The following is a 25,815-nucleotide window of genomic DNA, read 5'->3' as shown; positions in this document are numbered from 1 at the left end:
CATAGACTTAAAGAAATAAAATAAATAAAAATAAAGGTCAAGAGCAATATTTAAACAAGCTTTCATTTATTTATTTATTTAATGTTATTACTTAGAATAAAACTAAATAAAACGGAATGTTATAAATCATTTCCCTCGAACTGAATGTCTCCCTCCAAAACAGTAGGTGGTGCTAATGCGCTTCTGAGCGAACAGCGCTGGGTGGACATTTAAAAAGAAAAAAGAAGGAAATAGTGTTGGAGAAGCACTTCCGGATAACTTCCGTGTTATCGCATTTGAAACTTCTATATTTTGAAACGGCTTCTGTAAAAAAATAAGTTAGCAACACATCTTGGCAATATTACCGCAAGCTTCCGTTTATTTAAGGAGAGATGACGAGGAGACACGAATAGCTTGGCTTACGTATTCCAACTCAGACTAGCTCACCTGGCTCTTATTGCTACCTGCTGATCCGGTTTACCAACATGGTTAGAGATGGAGAGGCTAATAACCAAGCTCTCAGAAAAGCATGTCCTATTCGCGGCCTCCTTCCTCATACGGCTGGCTTTGGTCGCTTATGGGGACTACCAGGATAAAACCATGGTTGTGAAGTACACGGATATTGACTACCATGTGTTCACAGATGCTGCAAGGTTCATTACTCAGGTAAGAAGAGTGTGCTAAAGTGTGCTAAAGCTAAAGAGTGTAATAAAGTAATATGATAACAATGACAGGGATCTTTTCCCATGGTGAGTAATAATTATTTTTTTGTAGTTTTAACGAGTGACATTTGCAGGACTGTTGCAATTAATTATGTTTACATAAGTAAATCTGATTGTTTCTCTTGTGCTCTTGGTTGTATGATACATCTGAGCTCATGTGATGTCTTGTGGGAACCTTTTGCACAGGGTGAGTCTCCATACAACAGGTCCACATACCGCTACACTCCTCTTCTGGCCTGGCTCTTGACACCCAACATCCACCTCAGCCCGGCGTTTGGCAAGATCCTCTTCATTGTGTGTGATGTGCTGTCGGGGCTGCTCATCTACAGAATCCTCTGCCTGCGAGGTCTCGGCTCCGAGGTTTGTCCGTCTTCCACCACATTTTTTCTTTATTTGTTATAAGGTTTCAAGTGGGGGGGTTACATGACGGTAGTGATTCAGAATAAAGTTGTGTTTACGTATGTTCAGACTGCACGCCGCGTCTCTTCTCTGTGGCTTCTCAACCCTCTGCCGATGGGAGTATCCAGCCGAGGGAATGCAGAGTCAATCCTTTCAGCCCTGGTGCTGGGAACATTACTCTGCATGGAAGGTAATGGTTTGGTTAAATGATGATTATATTGTAAATAATATGTTATGTGTTAATGCATTTTTTATTTTTTGACTTCTAGGCCGGCGTCTGATGTGTGCAGCAGCACTCTATGGCTTGTCGGTTCATATGAAGATCTACCCTATTACATACGCTCTACCCATTGCTCTGAGTCTGCGCACGATACCGACTAGGGCGGAGAAAGACAAGGAGAGTCGGATGTGGAAGAAGTTCATCGTTTTTATTGGAAGTTTCATCAACCGAGAGCTGCTCCTCTTTGCGACTGTGGCTGGAGGAGTTTTCTGTACGCTCACAGGACTCTTCTATCACATGTGAGATGAGCACAAAAAAATGACAAACTGAACTGAAAAACACAGAGATGTCAGCTTCCACTATCTGTTTCTTGAACGAGGGGTTATATGAGCTACTCATTTTTAGTTCCTGACAGAAGATGGTGGCATTGAACAAACAATGAACTGCTGGGGCTGTGGGGTCGACAGCAAGATTATTTTAGTAGTAGTAATTAATTAGTATTTTAGCCACATAAACAAAAGTCACCTTCAAAAAAAAGAAGATATCAGATCAAGTACGTGCTGCGTTGTGTTTACATACCATACTTACACGTACCCACCCACACACCCAACTCAGAGGGAGTGGCTTAGATACACGCATTAGGCAGAAATATTAAGAAACTGTACAAAACGTATTACAGTCCAATATCAGCGGGTCTGGGGCCTAACACCAACCCACTGTGATCAGCCTGTGATCAGCCTTCTCTGCAAGAGTGCAGAAAAGGCTACACTGACACATCACTATATATACTGTATACACAACATATTTACAACTAACACAATAGACACAAGAATGAAAGACAAAACGCTAACTGTAGCTTGTCACCATCAAGTGTTATATCAAGGTGCATTCATCTACTTGGTTTTTATTCAAGAGAGACATAATTTGTCTGGATCCTACAAGAACAGGGTTTAGGTTACAGGAAAGCAGCATATCAGAAACAGCTTTATTGGCCAAGTATGTGTTCACAGCACATACAAGGAATTTGACTCCCGTCACTTTGCTCACTGGTACAAAAACACAGAATTTAAATAAGCATAAAAATAAATGTGTAAAAAAACAATAAAACTGTATAGCATAGACTTAAAGAAATAAAATAAATAAAAATAAAGGTCAAGAGCAATATTTAAACAAGCTTTCATTTATTTATTTATTTAATGTTATTACTTAGAATAAAACTAAATAAAACGGAATGTTATAAATCATTTCCCTCGAACTGAACGTCTCCCTCCAAAACAGTAGGTGGTGCTAATGCGCTTCTGAGCGAACAGCGCTGGGTGGACATTTAAAAAGAAAAAAGAAGGAAATAGTGTTGGAGAAGCACTTCCGGATAACTTCCGTGTTATCGCATTTGAAACTTCTATATTTTGAAACGGCTTCTGTAAAAAAATAAGTTAGCAACACATCTTGGCAATATTACCGCAAGCTTCCGTTTATTTAAGGAGAGATGACGAGGAGACACGAATAGCTTGGCTAACGTATTCCAACTCAGACTAGCTCACCTGGCTCTTATTGCTACCTGCTGATCCGGTTTACCAACATGGTTAGAGATGGAGAGGCTAATAACCAAGCTCTCAGAAAAGCATGTCCTATTCGCGGCCTCCTTCCTCATACGGCTGGCTTTGGTCGCTTATGGGGACTACCAGGATAAAACCATGGTTGTGAAGTACACGGATATTGACTACCATGTGTTCACAGATGCAGCAAGGTTCATTACTCAGGTAAGAAGAGTGTGCTAAAGTGTGCTAAAGCTAAAGAGTGTAATAAAGTAATATGATAACAATGACAGGGATCTTTTCCCATGGTGAGTAATAATTATTTTTTTGTAGTTTTAACGAGTGACATTTGCAGGACTGTTGCAATTAATTATGTTTACATAAGTAAATCTGATTGTTTCTCTTGTGCTCTTGGTTGTATGATACATCTGAGCTCATGTGATGTCTTGTGGGAACCTTTTGCACAGGGTGAGTCTCCATACAACAGGTCCACATACCGCTACACTCCTCTTCTGGCCTGGCTCTTGACACCCAACATCCACCTCAGCCCGGCGTTTGGCAAGATCCTCTTCATTGTGTGTGATGTGCTGTCGGGGCTGCTCATCTACAGAATCCTCTGCCTGCGAGGTCTCGGCTCCGAGGTTTGTCCGTCTTCCACCACATTTTTTCTTTATTTGTTATAAGGTTTCAAGTGGGGGGGTTACATGACGGTAGTGATTCAGAATAAAGTTGTGTTTACGTATGTTCAGACTGCACGCCGCGTCTCTCTCTGTGGCTTCTCAACCCTCTGCCGATGGGAGTATCCAGCCGAGGGAATGCAGAGTCAATCCTTTCAGCCCTGGTGCTGGGAACATTACTCTGCATGGAAGGTAATGGTTTGGTTAAATGATGATTATATTGTAAATAATATGTTATGTGTTAATGCATTTTTTATTTTTTGACTTCTAGGCCGGCGTCTGATGTGTGCAGCAGCACTCTATGGCTTGTCGGTTCATATGAAGATCTACCCTATTACATACGCTCTACCCATTGCTCTGAGTCTGCGCACGATACCGACTAGGGCGGAGAAAGACAAGGAGAGTCGGATGTGGAAGAAGTTCATCGTTTTTATTGGAAGTTTCATCAACCGAGAGCTGCTCCTCTTTGCGACTGTGGCTGGAGGAGTTTTCTGTACGCTCACAGGACTCTTCTATCACATGTGAGATGAGCACAAAAAAATGACAAACTGAACTGAAAAACACAGAGATGTCAGCTTCCACTATCTGTTTCTTGAACGAGGGGTTATATGAGCTACTCATTTTTAGTTCCTGACAGAAGATGGTGGCATTGAACAAACAATGAACTGCTGGGGCTGTGGGGTCGACAGCAAGATTATTTTAGTAGTAGTAATTAATTAGTATTTTAGCCACATAAACAAAAGTCACCTTCAAAAAAAAGAAGATATCAGATCAAGTACGTGCTGCGTTGTGTTTATTATCATGACTTTACAATACTGCCAGACACACTTTTTCAATGAAGAACTGAACTCGCTTTTTGTTCTATTCAGAGCAAACAAACAAACCAACCTCACAGAGGATGCTACTAGTCTACCAATTTGTGACCTATCTATGATGCATTAATGCAAATCCAAACTAACACTAACCAAAATCAAATAATAACACAATTAAATTAACCTATTGATGTTGCTGTAGACCTGCAAAATTACTGTTTGTCAGTGTAGTCTGGTGACTTTGAAGAGAGTATATGTGAATATAATACCATCAGTTCCCTGTCAGTAAAGCGGAGCATGTACACTTACACCAAAAAAAAATTATACGTCCAGCACCCTGTGCTTACCACCATTTTTTGAAGCCCTTGGACAGGTACCAGGAGTTAGAGTTTACTGCAGGTGGTATGACTGGCTAATAATCAGATGTCACAAATAATACTTAATTTCTAATTTATCACAATTAAGCAAAATGCTTTAAGTTTCTTAGTTTGAACAGTTGTTAGCCTACATCATCATTCATCACCATGTGACCCCTTTCCTCTAAATTCAGGTACGACTGGCAGTTTCTTCATGAAACCTACTTGTACCATCTGACCAGAAGGGACATCAGACACAACTTCTCTCCATATTTCTACATGCTCTACCTTACTGCAGGTCAGCTTTGGGTATTTTTATCTCCCTTTTTCCGCTAATCAAGAGAAGGGTGATGCAGCTTTCTCGACCTGACTCTGTTCTCCTGTCTTTTTTTTTCTTGCAGACAGCAGGTGGAGCCCTGGGCTCGGGCTGGCAGCATTCCTGCCTCAGCTCATCCTGTTGATGGTGGCGTCGTGGGCCTTTCACCGTGACCTGGCCTTCGCCTGTTTCCTCCAAACAGCCATATTTGTCTCCTTCAACAAAGTCTGCACTTCACAGGTACTCAAGTCACCACCAACAGACATCAGATGAATTGTAGATTGTGAATTTGCTGACACGGCTCACACCGAAAATGAACAATGTTGCTTGTCGTCCCTTTTAAGTACTTCTTGTGGTACCTGTGCCTCCTTCCTCTGGTCATCCCTCACCTGAGTCTGTCAGTGAAACAGGGGTTGGGGTTGCTGCTCCTCTGGTTTGCTGGACAGGTAATTCAGTTTTGTATGCTTTCAGCTGCAATTAATTTCGACTTCAGCAAAACTATTATTATTAATCGCGTAAAATAACCCCTTGAAGTTACATCAGAGACTGACGTTGGTTTGCAGTGTTTTGGATAAACTAAATTTCACCATTTTATAAAAAAGTGTTATGTTTTCTCTCCTCTAACAGGGCGTCTGGTTGGGTCCAGCCTACTTCCTGGAGTTTGAAGGCTACGACACCTTCTTGTTGATCTGGCTCGCTGGATTGCTTTTCTTGGTCATCAACTGCTTCATCTTGATTCAGATTATAGCTCATTACAAACCATCGCAGAGACCAAAGGCTGAATAACTCTAAAGTCAAGTAGTTGGCCTTTTTTTTGCCTTTGATAGTTATTAGTGGAGAGAGACAGGAAGCAATGGGAAAACATGCAGAAAAAGGTGCAGCCTGGAACTGAAGGATGTTCCTGCAAACTCTGCACTGTGGATACCACGGGTGTGGATGTGCATACTGTTACATTTCAGTCCCGAGCCTTCCTTTCATGTGTAACCTAAATTATTTGACCAAAGAATGGTCATACGGTGCCATGGTAAATCGTGGCGTGCCATTGCAAAACCCTTAAATCCGCGCTGACTGACACTGGGCAGGAAGCCCACAGAGCGCTGCTTCCCTTAGAGTGAAAAATTTAACCAAGTCACACGACCAAGCAGATGTTTCCAATTAACTGTCAAGTTCAAAATACCTGCTGTAGATCAGAGATCACACGAAGTTCCCCCACAGTCTGAACAAACAACTCCGTGCCCAAGTATTTAACACACCCTTCAGGTTGTTTTCGTTTTTCATTTTCTCCTCATGTTCATGGGAAGCACTTTGGCCTTGTTTGGCATATCCAGATTGTGTCCAGATTTTGTTTAAGAACGTCTGGACGGGAGAAAAAAAAAAAAAACACACACACACAAGTAATGGGTTTTTTTGCAAATTGGTTCAGATGTGGTGGGAAATGTGATTCTAATTGATTTTCTATAGATCTGATTCAGTCTGGACGCTTGGCAGTATGGCACTATGGGGACGAAAAAACCAAGTGATGGGGGTGAGCTGAGAAGAACCAGTACTGCAACTATCAAAGTAGGGGAAAACATTGAGGAGTCAGTGGTCATCCATTTGGCAGCTTTTCGGGGCAGGCTGTGTTGCCATGTAGTTACAACACCCACGTCATTACCACCTATCATTATCACGCAGATATCTGTACACAAATATCTGTATATATCTGATCACTTGCAAATACCAGCTAATACAGTCTGAATATCTCTAGAACAAAGACTGAGGGAGAAATAATTGTGGTGTTGTTGTGTGAAGCTAAGAATCACGCAGCCACACACTGTCTCACTTTCATGTTGACATTAATGTTGGCCCTCAGTTCCAGCACCTGTGGCAGGGATTTGTATACACCGCGAAGATGGGACATTACAAAGTTAAAACTGGAGATGCTTTCTTGGTTTGTAGGAACATGGAAAAATCTGTCAAATATGTGTACACAACTCTTGAATAAATTGAATGGAAATGGAAATCAGACTTTGTTTTTCCCCAGTAGAGTTTGTCAGAAATTCAACAAATGTATCCTCCTCTGCTGAAGACGTGGTCCAAGTTTTAGAACTTAAAAAAAATGAAGGACATGTTGGAGTTTTTATATGTCGGCAACTCATCACTCATCAGCTTCGGTAATGAATAAAATAATCTCCTTCAGCCGCAATGTGCAGCTGTGGCCAGTAGGCTGAAGCATTTGCCAGCAAAAGAGACAGCTGGAGCATCTATCCTTGCATAACCCTTCCAGATTAAACAATCATCTGTAGTATGAACACAACCCAAAACAAACAGCGCTGGCAGAGGCTCGCTAATCTCACTGTACCCCCCCCCCCCCCCCCCCCCCCTTCCTAATCTCACATGGAAAGTATTAGGGCCTTTGCTTTAATTCTGAGAACGTTTGATGGTCTTGTCCCCATGGGATGGACGGTGCGTAATAATTACACGTACATAGTAAACACATACACGGTCATTAGGTTTGAATTAGTGGCTTTGCTAAAAACATTTGTCCAAATGCTTTTCTGTGTGCGAGCTGAAAAAGCTTGTGTGCATGCATGTGTGCATGACTCACGGTCAGCTGCAGCCTGCATATCTACTTCATGAATCACCACGATGCACTCTGTAACCTTTCAACTGGCTAGTTGCCCCTGGGCACATACATAAAGCATTACATCTGAACACTGCATCCCACCGAATGCCAACACACTCGCCCGTTCGGTTTTCAACTCTCAGGACTGGAAAGCAGCGTTGCACGTCGTTTCCTCATTTTAATGCTCGAGAGCGGTTGTTCTAAACTGAGATTACATTAGAGTTGTTACCGACAACTTGGAAAGACATGGAAAAACCCTCTAATTTTACTTTAGCCATCGTGATCAAATATGACTCAGATAATTATCTAAAAGAAATTAACTAAAAACCCACAAAAGCACTGAAACCGTTAATAGTGTTAAATAAAACACAGATTTAAACTGTGACACATCTCGGTGAAGAAGTACATGACACAATTGCAGGGATGCGAGTGTCTTTAAAAGCTCAGCAAACCACATTTCTAGATGAAAAGCAAAGCGAGACAAGGTGCTTTGTTTAGTGCGCCCTCGCTAATTGTGCTCAGGAAGGTTGTGTACGTGTGCGAGTCCGTGGGAGGGGCGGGGGGAGGCTTGCGTGACCGTCTTCCATATGCTTAATAGGGTATGTCTATAAGTGCATGTTAATGTGCACGCATATGCACATGCGTGTTTTGCGACATACCCTCAAGGATTCCCCCCTCGCTGTCACCGGGGGTTGTGGGCAGAGAGGAGGATGATTGTTGTGTCTGCGTGTGTGCGTTTGGTGCATCTGCCAGGGAACGAGTGCGCGTACTCGCGTGTGTGGGAAAAAAAAAGGGCACACAGAAAAAGAGTGGGTGTGACCAATTAGGGCAAATGGTGTGCGGAGCAGCAAAGAGTGGGGTATGAACGGTCACGCAACCTTGCATGGTATAGGATTATAGGTCTTGTGCCGCACACAAACACACAAACACACACACACACACACAGCACGCATCGTGCCTCACAGATACAGCTGTCAACAAGCATCAAACACTCTGCTTACACTACAGTTGCCCTGAGCGGCCACTCCTTTCCCTTGATTGGATGTGCTCTTTCTTCACTGGCTTTGCCCCCCCCCCCCCTTTTTCTTGAGCAGCACCTCTAGGTTTCGTCTCTCCCTCCACGTCTCCGTCTCTTTCCTCTCCGTCAGTCTCACCCTTTCCCCTTCCTGCAAGTGTCATGCAGATGGCGTGATGGAGGGTTGCGTGCATGCTAACGAGTATTAAACATTTAAAGTCGGCCTCCAGTCCAACCCTCCCCCCACCCCCACCCCACCTCTCATTGTCACAGCATCAGTCATGAAACTACAGTGAGACAAAAGCAAAAGTGCTCCTTCAGGGAAATGCGAGAGAGCGATATTACACACGGCTTTGCATTAGTTAGTTGCTACTAATTATAAAGGGAGCCCTGTGCGTGCGTGTGTGGTGTGTAACTGAGACACAGTTACATTTGTTATTCATGTACAGACACTGGAAAATAGCTTCTCCTTTGTTGTGAGTATTTATAACACTACGCTCAGTCTATTCCATTTATAATTTAGTGCGCACAGTTTGAGTGCAACTTTTGTTGGCAAAACAGAAACTACTGATGCACTTCCCTCTGTACGTCAGCCACCAATAAGGTTCCTTTATAGAAAACCTAAGTTCCTGTAAACAGGTTTTTCACTTCCAGCACAATTAAGATACTGTTATTGTACGACACAGGATGAGTTATGAACGTCATTCGGCTTTTGCCATTCCCCGCGTGCTCCTTGCCAGCTACAAAGTAATACACCTCATTAATTTAGCAGCACATGTTTTATTGCAGGTCTGTTTAGGACCGCTGCATATGAATGGAGCAAAATGAGTGAAATACCGCATATGCATGAAAGAACATAGTGTTTCCTTTTTTGGATTGCAACAGAAGGAGGAAGAAGGATCTTTGATTTGATCATGCAAGGTTTAAGTCAAGAGGAATTACTGGGTTTTATGGGAAGTTTATTTTAAAATGAAGTACTTGGAGGTTGCCAGCACTTGTGCGGTTATTATAAAAGTTTATTAGAGATAAACTTCCACGCAGTTACACGTACACTAAGCCAGCATGGAGAAGCGCACGCCGAGTTGTTGGTGCTTTGATGCCGAGTCATAAATTTCATTTAGTTCATTCAGCTTTTTCTGTCAACAGAAGCGTGACTGTGTGACGTAAAACCGACAAATAAGACGTCGCCACCTGGGTGTGTACTTGACCTACAAGCACCGACAACGTACACATACTGCTTGTGGTCACTGACAATCATCCTAATAGGTAAAATCCCTGCACTAAGTGATCCCTGTGCATCCCATAATTCCCTATAAGCTTTACTCTAACCGCAGAGAAACAAACAGAAGCTTCTGGACAGGATTAGAGGGGGGAATGACGATACTATAGCTGGTAATCAGGGAGTGAGACTAGTTCCTTTATACCCTCAGTCACGCCCATCCTGACGGGTTCATCAGACAAAAACTGATTTGTCTCCTTTTCAAGGTATCCAAGCAAGTATCTCATCATCACACAGCGAGATGGCAAGGCAAAGACATTTCACATATTAGCCAGTGTGCCAAATAGCTAAGTACTGTTTCCGGTGTGGTTATAAGCTCAGACATTTTCCTCATTTTAATTCTGTTCCTTTGTTCTTAGCAGAGCCATCCTGAAAAGACCAGTGTGCTCTGATCGGCCTGCTCCAACATCCCGGCCAGGCGAGATGACATCTAAAGTCTGTAAGTGCCACTAGCGACAGAGCGATACGAGGAGGGACATAAGAGTTCATGAAAGCGCTTAAGCGCATGCAAAATTAGTACACACTATCAGTGGAGGATGAGTTCCCAACTATCTTGTACAATTTTAAAGGAAATGACAAACTCTAAAATACCATTTTACCTTCAAGCTGACATTTGTCAATGAAGATGACAAAGAAGTGTTGAGGTCCCTCAGCGGTCATACCTGATCTTCCAATAGCTGAGAGAACGGTAGCCTCTACACGACATTTCAATACCAAATACTGAACATGTAGCAGGACCCACACGATGTAGAGCACAACAACCACAAACCAAATGTATTACTTACATCAACTGCCTTAAATGTTGGCACCAAATATTCCCACAGCCTCTAATGGTCACACATGCAGCTCAACACCGAAGCAGACAGACGAGTGTAAATGGAAAGAACCGCACCACACAGAGTTTCATCAACGTAGTAACATCAAAACCAACCACCAAAAGTCACCAAAACTGGGCCAACGTCCCCACACTAGAGGCCACACACACAGAGCACCTGTAATTGCTGATGTACACACATAATACCGCTCGCCAGCTCGCCCCAAAATGTCCTCGACTTTAAAGAGCACTACAGAAACACAAAGGCCAACGAATTCTACCACATGCCATTACAAGATTAGAGATTCTCGTTGGAGAACACACCTGGTTAACACTTAAGAGACCAAAATTATAAATAACTAGGCCTCGACCTGGAAATGTCCTACACCAGGCCAGTTCTAAAACACGCAAACAGCATTAGCTTGACCCGACTAGCTTCTGGAAAAACAAAACAGAAATCATATGCTGTGAGCTAAGCTTTGGCTAATCCCCATTCTCATCCATTCATGCTCACGTGCTGCAACAAAAAAGGGGAGACGCTTGACAGAACTCATTTCATTGAAAAGCAAACGGCAACGGGTGCCACATGGCTAGCCCCTGCAGCTTAAAAGTGGTCATATCAAGCCTCTTCAACAAGGCCCTTTACTGGTTAAGGTGATTAAGCACACGCCTGAGACACTGTACACAGTACAGTCACTGCAAGGCCAATTGAGGTGCAGAAGGGCGTAATATGAGCATTAGCAAACACTCCTCACTGGGTCAATAAAAACCCCTCTTTAATTCTATTTAATGATGGTGAACGTTCACTGCACAAGATGAGCAAATTAACTGGCGAGTAGAAGGACAAAAGTCCAGCTCTCCCGGGAGTCCCCCGAGTATCAGGCTCTAACCACAGCTTTTAAGTTACATCTCTTTCTCGTCTCATCCCCTGCCTCGTTTTCTGTCCTCTACCTTCCAGTTGCCCTGGTCCTTGTCCCAGACAGTGGTGAGGGGTGGGTGTTCGGTTTCCCAGATCGTGTGAAGGAGCTGTCATGCCAACTTTGCAGCACATTAATCATACTGGGAATGTGGCTAGAGATACTCTGTATCCTGTTCTGCTGAATATTTATTATTAATAGAGACACAAATCTGAAGGATGAGACCACATTTGGTATATGTGAAAAATTCAAAAGATACTAAAGAGGCAAGGATGTTAACCGAACAATAGAATTAGGCCATTCTTCATTCTAGATATGAGAGTAGGAAACCATTCGTTTAATAGAATGATCATGTTGTACAGGATTTCACAGTCAGTGGTTGGATGCATGTGATAGTCGACGTTGTGCAGTAGAAGCTTTTGCAGAAGATCATATAGTCCGGACAGCCGTGTTATTTTACTTGCCCGCAAATCTGGTAGTAATTTGCTGCCTCATTTATTATCTCACTAAAAGCAAAAGAAAAACACTTCACCCAGATTTTTTCCATATAAAGAATGATCTTTTAATAGATAAGTCCCATTTGCAAAAACAAGTAGAAACATTGGAAGACATATGCATATATATATGTATATATGTGTATATACATAGATATATATATGCACACACTGTGTTCGCTACCTTGCAGCTACCTTGTCCGAGACAAGTATGACAGTCTTTTTTAACACTTATCCAAAAGATAGCAAGAAACAAAAGCCATATTTACGTTAGTAAAACAGAAAAGCCTTCAAAACTGTAGTCTTTAAATTATACACTTTTGCCTTTTACAATAAATACAAATCATCAAACACTTATTGAAATGAACACACACAAAGGGAAAAAGACAAATCCAAAACAGTGACACCAAGAACAGTTGTGCGTGTCGACTCTAAAAACCTGTCTGGGTAGGCTGAACTTCAACTGAACTACTCCCAGTAGTGCAACTTAGAAACTACTTCGGTAGCTTCACAGAACTGAGACTGACATTGAATCAATTTTGGTGCTTTTAAATTCGTTTGTGCAAAAGAAAGAAAATACTGATGTGAGGATGATATCCATTGTTTTTGACTGAAAAGACGACATGAAAAGTGTATATCCATTTGAAAAGAGCTCACTGTCATATCTACAGCTAGACGTGATGCCGTAGTACTGAGCTGAAATGCTGGTCTTGTCATGAAGAGTAATCTAAACTGTACAATGTTAGCTTTGACTCAACATTAGGAATTTATCGTGGACATCAACAGAAGAATCAAGTTTTTAGAAAAATTATTATTATTATTTTTTTTTTACTTCAAACTAACAACTTCCAACTTGTTTGAACAAATCCTTCAACTGATAATCAATATAGTCACTGCAATTTTAAGGACTATTGTCACTTTTCACCTCATTTGAACTGACCTACCTTTAGACTTCCTTTCATCACATGGAGGTGCTGAGTGACACATGCCACAGCTTTGTGGTTGCAGGTTACCCTACTCACTGTGCCCCCTCCATGTCCTGCCCACATCTATGTAAATAGGCTGTCTGTAGTATGAAAAAGAAATGTACATAAAAAGCTTTGGCCCAACCAGTAGTTTTACATGTTTTGGTCCATTAACTGCAAATATACTTTATTCTGCTATGAAGTTTTCGAAAAACTATTCTGCAGCAAGTTGGGACCATGTTGTGAATGTGTCCTTGTACGCATGAACAATGAGTGTCTTGTTTGAAGCACTAATATATTATCTTGCGACAAAGATGTGACTTGAATCAAATATGTTGATTTTTTTTTTTTTTTTTTTTTTTTTTTTTTTGCCTGCAGTGGATAAAAGTACATTTCAAGTCTCAGCAAATGATATAACACAATTCTATAATGTGTAGAAATCAGCAGTTTCCATTCATATATCACTAGAGGCAGTCATGACAAAGCTATGTTTAGTTAAAGCACTAAAACATGCAAAACCACTGGCTATTCTTTCAGTTGTTTTGACTGTCACTACATTGCATATTCTCAACGTCGGCCAGCTCACATGAATAGGTCCAGCTATAAGTCATCTCCTGTGTACACAAACAAACATCTTTTTTTCTTTTCTTTTCTTTTTTTTCTTTTTCTTCCTTTTTTTTTTTTTTTTTTTTACAGCAAAATCTTTGTTTCTCCCACAAAAGCCAGGTGTGCACAACATATACAAACAAAATAAAACCGTGTGTCTAGACATCATTTGTCTCATTGTCACTAAATCCAAAAGTGCTCGGAACCAACTACAAAATATACTCGTTAAAAACAAACTCATCTAAACCATAAACTGGACTGAAAATATTATTTCTGATTGTCACTAGAACCTGAGCCTTGTCTGCGACCTCTTCGGCAAATGGAAGAAGCACCCGACACCCTGGGAATCCTCGTAATCATAAAACTTTAATTTTTTTTATTTATTTTTGATTTTTTTTTGTAATGCTGGTGCATTTATCTGAAAATGATAAGTACTTTAATGCAAACTGATTGTATGTGAGGTGTGAGGGAGCGCTGGGGTGCTGGTACAAATCTGCATTGTGCTTATGTGTAGCATCAGTCACTTTTATGGCATATAAATGTAGGGGCTGGACTTTTGGTGGCCTGTGCTCATCACACACGGCATAACGTTCCTTGGACCAACCATCATGGACTGGTTCATGTCATGGCCGCTCTCAGACCACGGCGGAGAGTCCATGGGCTCCCGCTTGATCGAGTGGACCAGGCCGTGCCCTTTGAACTCGTAAGTGCCGTGCTTGCTGTAGTCCTGGTGCATGTAGGCCTTGTGAGGGTCCTGTGAGTAGATGTGAGAGTCCACGAGGTTGATTGTTTGGTTGCTGCATAGAGAGTCCGAGTGAGAGAGTCTGTGAGGACTGAACTGGTTGGAGTCAGTGTTGTTGCCCAAGTCTTTGTCGCACTTCAACAGCCGCGCCGTGTTGCCGCTGTTCTGATAGTTGTGATAGTTGCCGTTGTTGTATGGTGGGCTGATCCCTGCCTTCCCTCTCTGACAGGGTGAATATTGTGGGTCATAATAATCGGACTCTGATTTGAGCTGCAGGCCGGTGCTGTGGTCGTATACCCCGTTGCCGTAGCGGCGGTCGATGGCCCAGGGTCGCCCGTACGCGTCGCAGCCATTTTCCGAGTCCGAGTCATGCTCTACCTTGATGGGCGGCATCTCGGGCATCAGGTGGCCGTCGAAGCATTCTCTGTAGCCGTTCTCGCTCTTCACCAGATCTATACAGTAGGCGTCCGGGTCTGTGGGGATTTGGCCGTTCCCGTAGAGCTTGGGGACGAACACCTCGCCGCCTCTGCCGTTGTGACAATTTGGGGAAAGGCGGTATGGCTTCCCGTACTGACCACTTTTGTTCATGCGGTTAGAGGGGATGTAGCCCACACCCTGACCCAATCTGTGGGCACCTGAGTTCTGCCGCAGAGGCCAGCCACCACCCATGCCCGGGCTGAGACCTTTAAGAGGACCCGCTGAGGTTTTGCAGTAGTTGAGAGGTTCCTCTTGGTTATAGTAACCGTCAGGACGATACTTGAGGTTGTCTTTGGAGAGCGGTGTCCAGGGGGTGTGGTGACCTCGCTGGCCAGCGCCAGGAGTGGAACAGGAGAGGAGGAGAGGGTCTGCGACGTCACCCATTCCTCCACTGAAGGAGTGCCTCCGGAGGTGTTCCCCACGCTCACTGTCGGCGAGAGGGATAGCATGACAAGAGGGGTGGGGAGAAGAGAGGGATAACAAAAAGAAAATTGAGATCATTATTCATGAAACGGGGAATCAAAACAACGTTCCAGAAGAGGTATTCTCCTAAAATACTTTGTGTGAACGCCCATGAACTCATCTGGGAATGTCCACATACTGAATGTTTTTTTGTTTTTTCTTTCTTTCTTTCTTTCTTTCTTTCTTTCTTTCTTTCTTTCAAAGGAGTGACTCAAAGAGTAAATATCTAAGTTTGGTTCACTTCAGTCCATGAAAGACTCTTTCCAAAAGTGACTCATCTTTTCCGGGACGAGTCTCATCTTAAAATTGAGAACAGAGTCAACATCCAGAGCCCAAAGATCAATGACCGCAAGTTTAAAGGCAGCACCTCTTCATTTTCACAAACTGGAGGAAAACATGTTTTGGCTTTCTGAGAATCTTGTGTTTCGTAGGGCTAGGGTTAGGGTGAGGGTGAGGGTTAGCAGACCCCTAATGAGGTTTTTAGTCATATCATATATTTAATTAACAGGTAGACGGAGACTAACACCAGGAAGGATTTAAATGTTTTAAAATCCTTTAAAACCCTATATTTTACATGTTGAAATAAAATTAATGTTGTCAGTTATTAGCAACTGGTTAAAATTGACTTGACAAACACCTCAGAAACATTTATCACCCATAAATATTTTTAATTTAATTCAGCCTTTAACAGAATTTCCCTCAAGGAAATCCAAGTACATGCCTATAAATGTAGTATAAGGCACTGTTCTGGCCCTGTGTGGGTTTGGACTGCAAATGCCTGTTTCTAGAGTAAATTTCTTCCACTTTGCCTTTCTGTCAATTCGTTCTCCTCCCTCAACCTGATAACTACCTCGATATCAGCTGAAAGCTTCAGAGATCTACAATCAGACATGACAATCAGAGATAGGAAGAAAACAAAAACAAACACTGCACCTCAGGTTACCTCTGAACTAAGACCCATGTAACAATTAACAATTAATGACTCCTGGTGAGGAGTGGCGCAAAGTGACAAACAATGTTGGTTTTCATGTTGTGTGTTTATACTGTGGTGCAGTTTCCCTGTCAGTTGGGTTTTTTAGGGTTACTTTATCCCATTCCAAGCAGTCTAGTTTGGCTTTAGCCAAGAACTGGACAGCTTTGTACGACCAGTTAATTTATAACCAATTATTAGTTTTATATAAGCCTTGTCTTTGTGGAACTGGGCCCAGATGCCATGTGCAGCGTACCCTGTATGTGAACCTCAACCCTACGAGCGACTCTCCGATCCAAAACCTGCTGTCCTGTTAAAACTAATTGGAATTTTGTTATATTACGCAACATGTTGCCTGGGATAATTTAGAAAGAACTTGCCTGCTGACTACAGCTCAACTCTTGGCCTCCCAAACGTATTAATGATGCATGAATCACAGAGGGCTTATCCAAGCTGTGACATATATTTGCTCCTAATTGGCTACAGGTAAAGGCGTCCAGCCACTTGTTTGGTTTGGTATCACAGCTTACTGGGTGAGGAAAGGGCTTGTGTTTGTGTTGGTAACCCGGCCTCAGGATAAATTATTGTGAGTCTATGAAGCTGTTCTTGGGTAATAAGTTGGTATTTTATAAATCTAAAAAATCGGGCATGAGGACTGATGCACATATATTTTTACAGCTCTCTTACACTAATTCGAATGTTTTCTTTACCTTTTTTTTGCAGGTACATTTTCCAGTATATGTGGACTTTACAACAACAGCAACAAAAAAACAAAACAAAACAGGTCACCCCTTCTCAATAACGAGCTGATACATTAGTTATCGTCGGTGAGGCCTGTTCTGACCTTTGAGGTATGGCAAATCTGTTTCCTAGAGGCAATAACAAGGTGCCAAAATGCATCAAACCTCAACTTCAAGTTTGTGTTACAAAGCCTGACCTTTTTTTTCCATATCCCCCTCATTAAAACAGTGTGAATTTACATCATCTAGGTTTTAGCCATCCTTACCCGTGTTCCAGTGCAGAAATCATGCCTCCTGCTCCTCCCTTGCTCTTTCCCCGCATTAGCATGTTCTTCATTTTCATCTCAGTGATGGAGGGCAGTAAGAGGGGCACAGCTACACAAAACAGAGCCAGCTGGGGAGGCAGTAGCGCCCCAGAGGCCGACTTCTTCTTTTGCCCGTTGAGGAACTTCAGCCGACCCTGGAACTGCATGGTCTGGAGCAGAAGAGAAGAATGACTTACTGGTTTGAACACATCCGATGGTTTTAATTGGCGTCTATATACACAGCTTTACGTTTGCAGCTAACATCATCTTCAAAGTGTCATTCTTTGGTCCTTGAAACATACCCCTTGTTCTATAGTGAAGGGATCAGTGTTTATATACAGTAAGACTGATCACTCTTCAAGGCCGTAAACTTTTATGAGACTACTTGCTGCCAAGTGCTTACATCAGTGACACGGTCGCAGTTGTGAACATCTAATTTAGTAGGTAACTTGAGGTAGTTTATGAAAGTCACCATCTTGGTTTAGCATGTTAGCATGCTAATATTTGCTAATTAGCACTGAACATAGTTGTTTGATATATTTTTGTTTTACCTTTCAAGATGTTTGTTACTTTGACCAGCTTAGTGAATCAACTCCTGGAGCATAAAAACATACTTTTAGCCTGTCTGTCCCCTGTTCACGAGAACTGTTCTGTAGGTACATTTTTATATAACTCACCAGTTTCAACCATATCACATTTTACATTATGCATAATTGGGGGTGTAGCTATATTTGGCTTTGCTGGAAGTTAGGTGGAGTGTTTCAAACACCTCTATGGAAATACCATGCGTAGCATCCATTTATTCTGTATATTCTGTTTAATGCATCAAGTGATTTTATTCTTTAAGCAAGAAGAATATGTGTGACATTTTTATTTGCTAGCAGAATGGGTGCTATGCATTACACACATACATGAATGCTTGTGTCCTCGCTGTTAGTACATCCACTGATGAGAAAAACATCTTTCTGATATTTGCTCACTGCTTGGCGACCAGTATTTCCATTATATGACAGAAAATTACCATCTAGAATTTCTGTTTGCAGCCAACATCAGTGCAACCAGAGTGGACTTGGTGACAGTGAACTTGACTGACCCTGATGAAATGAACTAAAACTGGTCCAAACCTATATTCTTGTTGCTCTGTCAAGCTTTTCCATTGCTGGTTTCCAAACCACTCTAGTAACAGCCATATTCTGCTGTTTGTGTCCATGCACCCAATTACTTTATAATTCCTTGCAATACAACTCGAAATAACCGTGATATACACTACAATTACAAATGAAGTTTAGCAGTCCCAAAGGGGTCAGAACACTTTTTATTGGCCTGGGTCTTCTCCCAGTGAGTGGGCTACAGTTTGTCCATTCTCAGTTTTTATGTCTTGCGTAAACTTTAATGCATCGAAAACTAAATGAGTGTTTATTTTAGCTGACCGCTCACCAAGAATCCAGAGGTGCTGTCCAAGAGGCATCGAACTCTGGCTATGAAACATCTGTTGAGAAAGCAGGAGAGCTCAGGAGGGATTTCCCCCGCGTCTGGAGAATGGAACAGACTGCTCACTACAAAGTCCTCACCTGCAATGTAGCGGAGACAGATGGAGGAGGACAAGAAACATTTATTTTTGAGCTGCAATTTGTGTGTCAGGTCTAAAAAAAAAATAAAAAAAAATAAAAAAAAGGATTCTCAGTCAGGAAGGGAGAAGAGCACTAAAAGCAAACCATTAAACACTGACAGCGATGGTGATTGGAAAATGTTGATGTTGTGATGAAATGTTTCACATTTGTCTGCAGATTTCTAGCAGTGTGCCATACTGCGGGCGCACTGATCTCTCCCCAGTGAGGTACCCACCAGTTCCTCCTGGGTTATCCTGGTGTGCCGAAGTCCCCTGGTGCTGTGGAGGACACATGGACCAGTGGAGCTGGCGTCTGAACTCCTGACGGTCGTCTATGTGGATGTAGTCAAACACATTCTGGTGCATCACGTCAGTCTGTTGGGGGTGGACTCTGGTTAGTTCAAGTACATCTACTGAAGACATGTGTGCATTGTCAGTCAGGAATACTTCATGTTTTTTTTTATATTTGCTTTATTATCACATCATCCAAGAGATTATGTATTTATATCACCATCCATTATAGCTGGTAGCTGCTGTTTTTTTTCTCTTTTTTTTGAGGGATGGGGGAGTTGGAGAGGGACTTCCTGTCATTGCTACTCAGATAGATTCACTCTGCCTCAGGAGAGTTTGCGGAGATGTGCTAACACAAAGTAAGTGGAAGTCATAGATACATACAGTACGTTTACATATACACTGTGTATTGCAGTGCATACACACAGGCAGCAGAGTTTACCCGGTACAGTAACAGTTTAAGGGCAGCTGCAGGGCCAGCGAGGGCAGCTGTGTTTGTCAAACATCGCGTGACACCGGCTCCCGAACAGCAGTCCAGCCCAGCTCACCCTCCCCACGCGCACATGCACAGAATGAGTCGGGTTCCAGCCCGCTCTCGTCATGCCTCTCTCTCTCTCTCTCTCTCTCTGTCTCTCTCTCTCGCTCCCTCTCTCTTTTCCAGCAATAGCTTTGCTTTCTGTCATTCTATGACAGATTCCTTGCTAAAATGTTCAACGTTCTCCTCTTCCCCTCTCTCCCTCCTCCCTGCCCTCTCTCCATAATTTCCACACTGGTGGCACGCGAGGGTTTTTGATCGCCTGCCTCCGAAAACACAATCTGTTCCCACCGTTCTCGGCGAGCGATTCGTCCTGTGGTTTGGTTCCCTACCGGCAGTCAGGCAGACAGACGGATCGAGTGACTATTGTTTATGTTTCTCGTAAAAAACACAGAGAGGAAAAGAGGAGGAAAAAATGGAGAATAAGTGATATTTTCTCTGACCTTCAAAGGCTAACGGCCCCAGTAACAAATTGGATCAAAGGCCAGTGGAGGTTTTCTTCTCTTCTCCAGGGCTTTCTTGTGGTGTCTCTTAGTCAAGCCTTCTCTTTTCTTTTCTTTTTTTTTTGTGGTATATTAGGGATAAGTGTCTTTCTGACTACAATCGCGGGTGAAATTATGCAACATGTTGTCAGGGCCTTGCAGGCAAAGTATGTCACTTAAAAACAACCAGTGGCTCATTAGGGAGAAATGAACATGTGGGAATGGCTAAGAAAACATTTTAAAATATAACGTGTCAATCTGTGAGTATTTTTTCTGTGATTTTTGTTCCTCTGTGTGCTATAAATCACCTTATCATACAAAATGCTTTGCGTGCTGGGACGCTTTGGTTCAACGCCAAACATGTTTCCTGTCAATACCACCTCTGTTTCTCTTGAGCGTGTAAAGCAAAGACTTTTGAATTAATCAAATTATAAATAGCCATGTGGGATTGCTGGCGTCATGAATGGGCCAAGGCCTTACAGTCTGCGTCTGCCAAGTTTTGTGCATCCCAACAACTAGTTGTGGTTGTATTGACCTGAGTTGCCGAATACTCAGGTCAATACAACCACAACTAGTTGTTGGGATGCACAAAACTATATCAAACCATGATTCAGTCGTTGCACAAAATGTTCAGTTCATGTTGATGACTCATGCTGCACCTGGGGGCTTGTAGCAATTTTCATGCCCCTCCCTCCCATTGTGTCCCTTCACAATGCAGCAATGCTGCCTTAACTCTCTGGACAAATATAAACATCACAAGTTCAGGCGATGAGAGCTGACCAGTCAAAGCAGATCGGACCACTCTCCATAGCTCTGTTTTTATAGCAAACATAAAATATCGCTCACCCTGAGCTATTTAAAAAGCAGAATAAAGTCAAATGGCGTACATCATAGGTCTTCAACAGGGGGTCCGTGACCCCTAGGGGGTCTGCAGAGGTACTGCAGCGGGGCCGCAAAATCTTTGGTTGATTGGTTGAACGTTTTTTATAAATTTTTTTATTTAATTTTCTCCCACAAATTTAAATTTCTTTAAATTTGTATTATTTGAATAGCTAAATACCGAATACAAAATTATAATTACAATGTATATTTATTAAAAGCACTAGGCTGAGGTTTATGTAATGCACATATAGTAGGTAGTTGGTCCCTATTTAATCTCTCAGTTTGGGGGTTCCTGGCCTAAAAAATTATAAAGACCCCCAGCGTATATCAAAATATTGACATTTAACTAATGCTAACATCCTTGCAGAACTTTTCCTTGTCCTAACTTTTCTGTATCCTGAAAAGGGCATTTATTTTATTTGAAACATTACATCAAAGAGCATGAAATATGCCATTTTTTTGTTAATTAAATAGTTTTCATTTGAAAGAAAAATAAGACAAAAAAATACAAACTTATAGAACGTACAAATTCACTTCATATTTTCTTTTCCATTTCCCAATAAAATGGGAACACGGACACGCAAACACATTCGCACATACTGTGGCAGGGTCTCTCAGACCACTTTGGTTTTCATGTCGATTTTTCATGGCACTGGGCTACTGCCCCCGTCTGCTTGTAAGCCAAGTGGGAGCGTAGTAGCGGCAGAATTTCTGCCCCGATGAGTCAGTAAGTTGTGTGTGTGCGAGTAGACGAGAGTTTAACAGTGAAAAGCACTTTATTCATGGTTTTGAAGGGGAGCAATGGTTTCAGCATCACAGGACAGGCGAGCCAGTGTTGATATCATTTATATTTAATGACTGGCTGGGTACGGCCGCTGGAGAGGAAGGAAGTTACTTATCAGTGCCCACAGACACACACAAGTGTGCAGACACCCACAAAGTGTATCTTGGGGTGAAACGGAGGTCTTCACCTCTCGTGGTCTCTTGACTGTAACTTAGTGGGTTCACTGTTGCCTCTAGAGACAGTTATCAGGCAGCAGGGAGGCAGATTGAAAGAGAGAGTGTTGACTCGGGACAATTAGCCGCAGGATGAGAAGGAAAAGGAAGCAGAAAAGGACGGATAGGGAAAACATACAGTGTGGATCGCACTAAAAATAGGAATAAGGATGTTAAATAATGACTGATTAGGTCTGAATTCTTGAATGTGCATATGTGATAGAAAGGCTGTTTAATAACATCTGTGGACAAACTGACATGAATAGTGACATTAACTGCATAGATAATGAAAATGATCACCTGGAATTGTGCAAATCTATTAAATATAGTTTAATATTTTGCAAAATAAAAACATGTTATTTGTTGCTGAAAACTGCCTTTAATTTGAACTATTATTTGTGTATTTTATGCTTAGACTTTATATAGTTAGGCACTCATTGTGGATGGCAAAGGATGAATTTCATCGTACAGGGAAACATGTTTTCTTACTGTGTATGCGAGAATACTTTAAACCGTTGAAGCAAATGGCACAATTGATTTTGCGATATGTTTGTGTGTGCCACGTGTCAGTGGAGCTGGATCGTCATAGCATAGCTTAGAACAAAGGCTGGATTTCGTTACTGTTGGACAAAGCCAGGTCAGCTGTCCAGTCATGTTCACAGTCTTTCAGCTTTGCCAAATTAAAAAGGACACTCATTCCAACTACCCATAAACCCACAGACAGAAAAGCGCTATCTGTTTTCTCATCTTTTTTTGTGTGCGTGTGTGTATTTTGTTTATTTTTACGGGTTTATCAGAAACTCTGTGAGAGCAAGAAGGTCAGAGTAATATTTGGAGCATTGCGTAATGTGACAAAAGATTATGCATTTCTGGTATACTGGTATGAAACTCTGATTGGCCCCGTGCGTTTAGCATTCATGTTTGTTCCCATTTATACATTTATACCATTTATGCTGCAGTTGTGTACAAATAAGGTAAAAATAAATTAGATGTTCAACTCACCTGATGAAATCCTAGATAGTCCACAATGGTTGAGGAAGCGTAGAAAACCATCCCATCACTGCTCACCACCAAGGCAAAGCCTGTCAAAGACTACACACACACAGACACACACAGAGAGACAGAAATAAGAAATGACTCAAGACATAAGAATAAACCTAAAAGGAACAAACACGTATAACTACATCTATTCTATCCGTGCAAAGCTAACTTTAGATGTATAATTTACACTTAGCATGCACCCAGCAAAGATACATGTCCAATGGTTTCGTATGTGGTCCAACTCTGGTTACAGTCATTACTGTATAATTATTTTTTAAAAGCTAGAGACTAAATGATGCCAGGATTTGTTCTGGCAACATTTTTACAGCGCAATGTTCAATTTATATAATGCTCTCCATAACTCTCAGAACGGCAAACAGAACGATAAAAAAAGGGGACAAAAGAAAGAATAATACGACTCGAGAAAAGGAATGAAAGACAGATGGTTATGTCACAGAGTCCACCAAATAAACGCATAAAACTTTTTTTTTATTCCTAATTTGTAATACAAACTATTGCTTTTGATTCACTTCATTTTTAAAGGATTTTCCAGTGAAATATGGATTCGTGGTGTTTTTTAAAGCAGTTAACTTGTGGACGACACACACGCCTCTTCTCGGATTTATGCATTTCATGAGCTAGAAACTTTGATGATTAAGTCTGTTTGACTGCTAACGTGCTTTGATTTGCGATACCAAACACGCTGATTAAACGCAGAGAAACTCTAGACACAAACAGTCTCGTTCCTGCACTTTAACCCTCACTGCGCATATGCTCCTGCACACAAGGGGGAATAATATGTTTGGCCAGCGGAGCTCACGGAGACAAGTGTTGATTGAGAAAAGATGAAATTTTAAGTAAATACATAACTGGCTTCAGTCGGATGGGGAGGGAGGGAGGGGGAGCGAGGTGGACGGATGGAGAGACAGAGAGAGGGAGAGAGGGAGAGAAAAAAAAGCAGGAGGGAGAAAAGAACAGGAAGGAGATGTGGAAGAGGGGAAGAGGTCTTCCAGTGTATTTGTGTGTGCGCACAGCTGTGATAGCGTGACAACTGCAAGGCTACTTGACTTGCGTGACTGCTGCTGCCAGAGTCTGTCACCTCTATTTTACAGCGAGACTACGCAGGGCTGTCCTGGCGTATGTGTGTGTATTTTACATGGTATACATCCCTATGGCCTCTGAAGTCGCACTCGTACCCACTTCTCCTCCGTGTATGCCTCCTTTCCCTCCCTTCTCCTAACAGTGATCTGATTACCATCACAAGCAGCGCACAGCTCCGCTCGCACCACCCAACGTGCACGCCTAAAAACCCAAGGGTGCTGAAGTCACACTGTGACAGAGCAACCTCGTCTTAGGCAAGTGTACAGAATATGATATGATATCTGGAATATAGACAGCAATATGGAAGCAGGATGACATTTAACTGGTGCATTTAAAGGACCGGGGCCCAGCAGAGAGGCACAACACGCACAGTCTGCTCGTGCTAATGCACAAAAAATAAATGATGATTCACCGAGGAATGACTGATTATGATCTTGATTCAGCTCTTATTAAACATTATCTTTACCTACGCGTTTCACAGAAAGGCACGCAGTTAATTTAAAAGCTTTTGAAATAGAGACAAGGCATTGATGGATCAACGAAAGTTAACATAGTTTTCAATATACTTAATACAGAGGGCACATCCAGGGGCAGCACAGGCATCTGGTAACCGCACCTCAGAGCCAAATCCAGTATATTTATGAAAACCAAATCCAACACGTGTGTAATGAAAATATGAAAATGTCTGTTTTTTAGACCAGGAATTTGACATTCTGGGATTTTTACAGCATCAAAACCATCTGTCCAAGGGGGGATAGGGTGTTTCAGGTAGTACAGCTCGCAGCTGTGTAATGCTGTCCAAAGCTGCGATAACGCTTGTCTAATTAAAATTTGATTTACTATGCTGAATATGTATCGTCCGGTTACGGAGCTTGTGTTCAACAAGCGCGAGGAACCCGTAGAACCCTCAAACGACCAACTGATCTGTCATTTGGAGAAACTATCCAAAAAAGTGGACGTGAAAACGTCGTGAATATATAGGAGTGTTCTGGCGCTTTTTACGAGATCCTACGAGGCCATAAAAAAAAGGGCCAGAATTTACATGTTGGGTTCATTTAGGTTTATTTAGCCGGTTCACCTTTCCTCTGCTCCCCTTCCAAGCCACTGAAATTCCACGATAAATTTCTGCAACCCATTTTCTTTGACATTTTTATTCTTCTGGGAAAAAAACAAGCCTCGGACTTGTGACCTGAAAGAGTGTGCGCGGGGGAAAAAAAGAGAAGAGAGAGTGCTCTCCAGGTCGATTTTGAGCTAATTGGGTTTTTGTAAATGAAATGTCTTGCAAATACACTGCAGATGAATACTTGTTTTTCTCATGTCCACGACCATTGAAGGAACTCCCATCATTTATGTAACAGAGCAGCCACTTGTTTATTTTATTTCACAGACACAAAGAACGAAATACCAGCTGAAAAATATATTATGCAACCTTCTATTACTCTATTTTCATTAAAAAAAAAAGAAGAAGAAG

At 42.1% G+C, this 25,815-nt stretch overlaps 3 protein-coding genes across 3 annotated transcripts in view; 2 read left to right on the top strand and 1 right to left on the bottom strand.

Moving 5' to 3' along the window:
- The first annotated feature begins 188 nt into the window (after positions 1-188).
- Positions 189-2,395, top strand: LOC124995795 (GPI mannosyltransferase 1-like). Its single transcript, XM_047568473.1, has 4 exons — positions 189-645; positions 888-1,061; positions 1,170-1,290; positions 1,370-2,395. The coding sequence occupies exons 1-4, from the start codon at positions 475-477 to the stop codon at positions 1,621-1,623; spliced, it is 720 nt and encodes a 239-aa protein (XP_047424429.1). The 5' UTR covers positions 189-474; the 3' UTR covers positions 1,624-2,395.
- A 223-nt stretch (positions 2,396-2,618) lies between these two features.
- LOC125024400 (GPI mannosyltransferase 1-like) lies at positions 2,619-7,018 on the top strand. Its single transcript, XM_047612132.1, is given in 9 exon segments — positions 2,619-3,080; positions 3,323-3,496; positions 3,605-3,617; positions 3,620-3,724; positions 3,804-4,053; positions 4,895-4,998; positions 5,102-5,256; positions 5,361-5,462; positions 5,644-7,018. Coding segments are annotated over 9 exon segments (1,233 nt in total). The 5' UTR covers positions 2,619-2,909; the 3' UTR covers positions 5,803-7,018.
- Positions 7,019-12,183: 5,165 nt separating this feature from the next.
- The window catches only part of LOC124995890, a 59,564-nt gene continuing 45,932 nt past the window's right edge, over positions 12,184-25,815 (bottom strand). The window contains exons 5-9 of the mRNA XM_047568633.1: positions 23,205-23,294; positions 19,253-19,391; positions 18,845-18,978; positions 17,369-17,577; positions 12,184-15,357 (exon numbers count right to left, since the gene is read on the bottom strand). Coding sequence (XP_047424589.1) covers positions 14,238-15,357; positions 17,369-17,577; positions 18,845-18,978; positions 19,253-19,391; positions 23,205-23,294 — 1,692 coding nt within the window. The 3' untranslated portion in view covers positions 12,184-14,237. The remainder of the gene's footprint in view (positions 15,358-17,368; positions 17,578-18,844; positions 18,979-19,252; positions 19,392-23,204; positions 23,295-25,815) is intronic.

Source organism: Mugil cephalus, chromosome 18 (genome assembly GCF_022458985.1).
Source record: "Mugil cephalus isolate CIBA_MC_2020 chromosome 18, CIBA_Mcephalus_1.1, whole genome shotgun sequence".
NCBI lineage: Eukaryota > Metazoa > Chordata > Actinopteri > Mugiliformes > Mugilidae > Mugil > Mugil cephalus.
This window is presented reverse-complemented; position numbering and strand designations above follow the sequence as displayed.

Bases quoted from the DNA above. Each gene is read 5' to 3' on its own strand.
- LOC124995795 (XM_047568473.1), top strand. From the start codon at position 475: ATGGAGAGGCTAATAACCAAGCTCTCAGAAAAGCATGTCCTATTCGCG. The intron at 646-887 runs GTAAGAAGAGTG...CCTTTTGCACAG, and splicing joins CTGCAAGGTTCATTACTCAG to GGTGAGTCTCCATACAACAG. The intron at 1,062-1,169 runs GTTTGTCCGTCT...ACGTATGTTCAG, and splicing joins TGCGAGGTCTCGGCTCCGAG to ACTGCACGCCGCGTCTCTTC.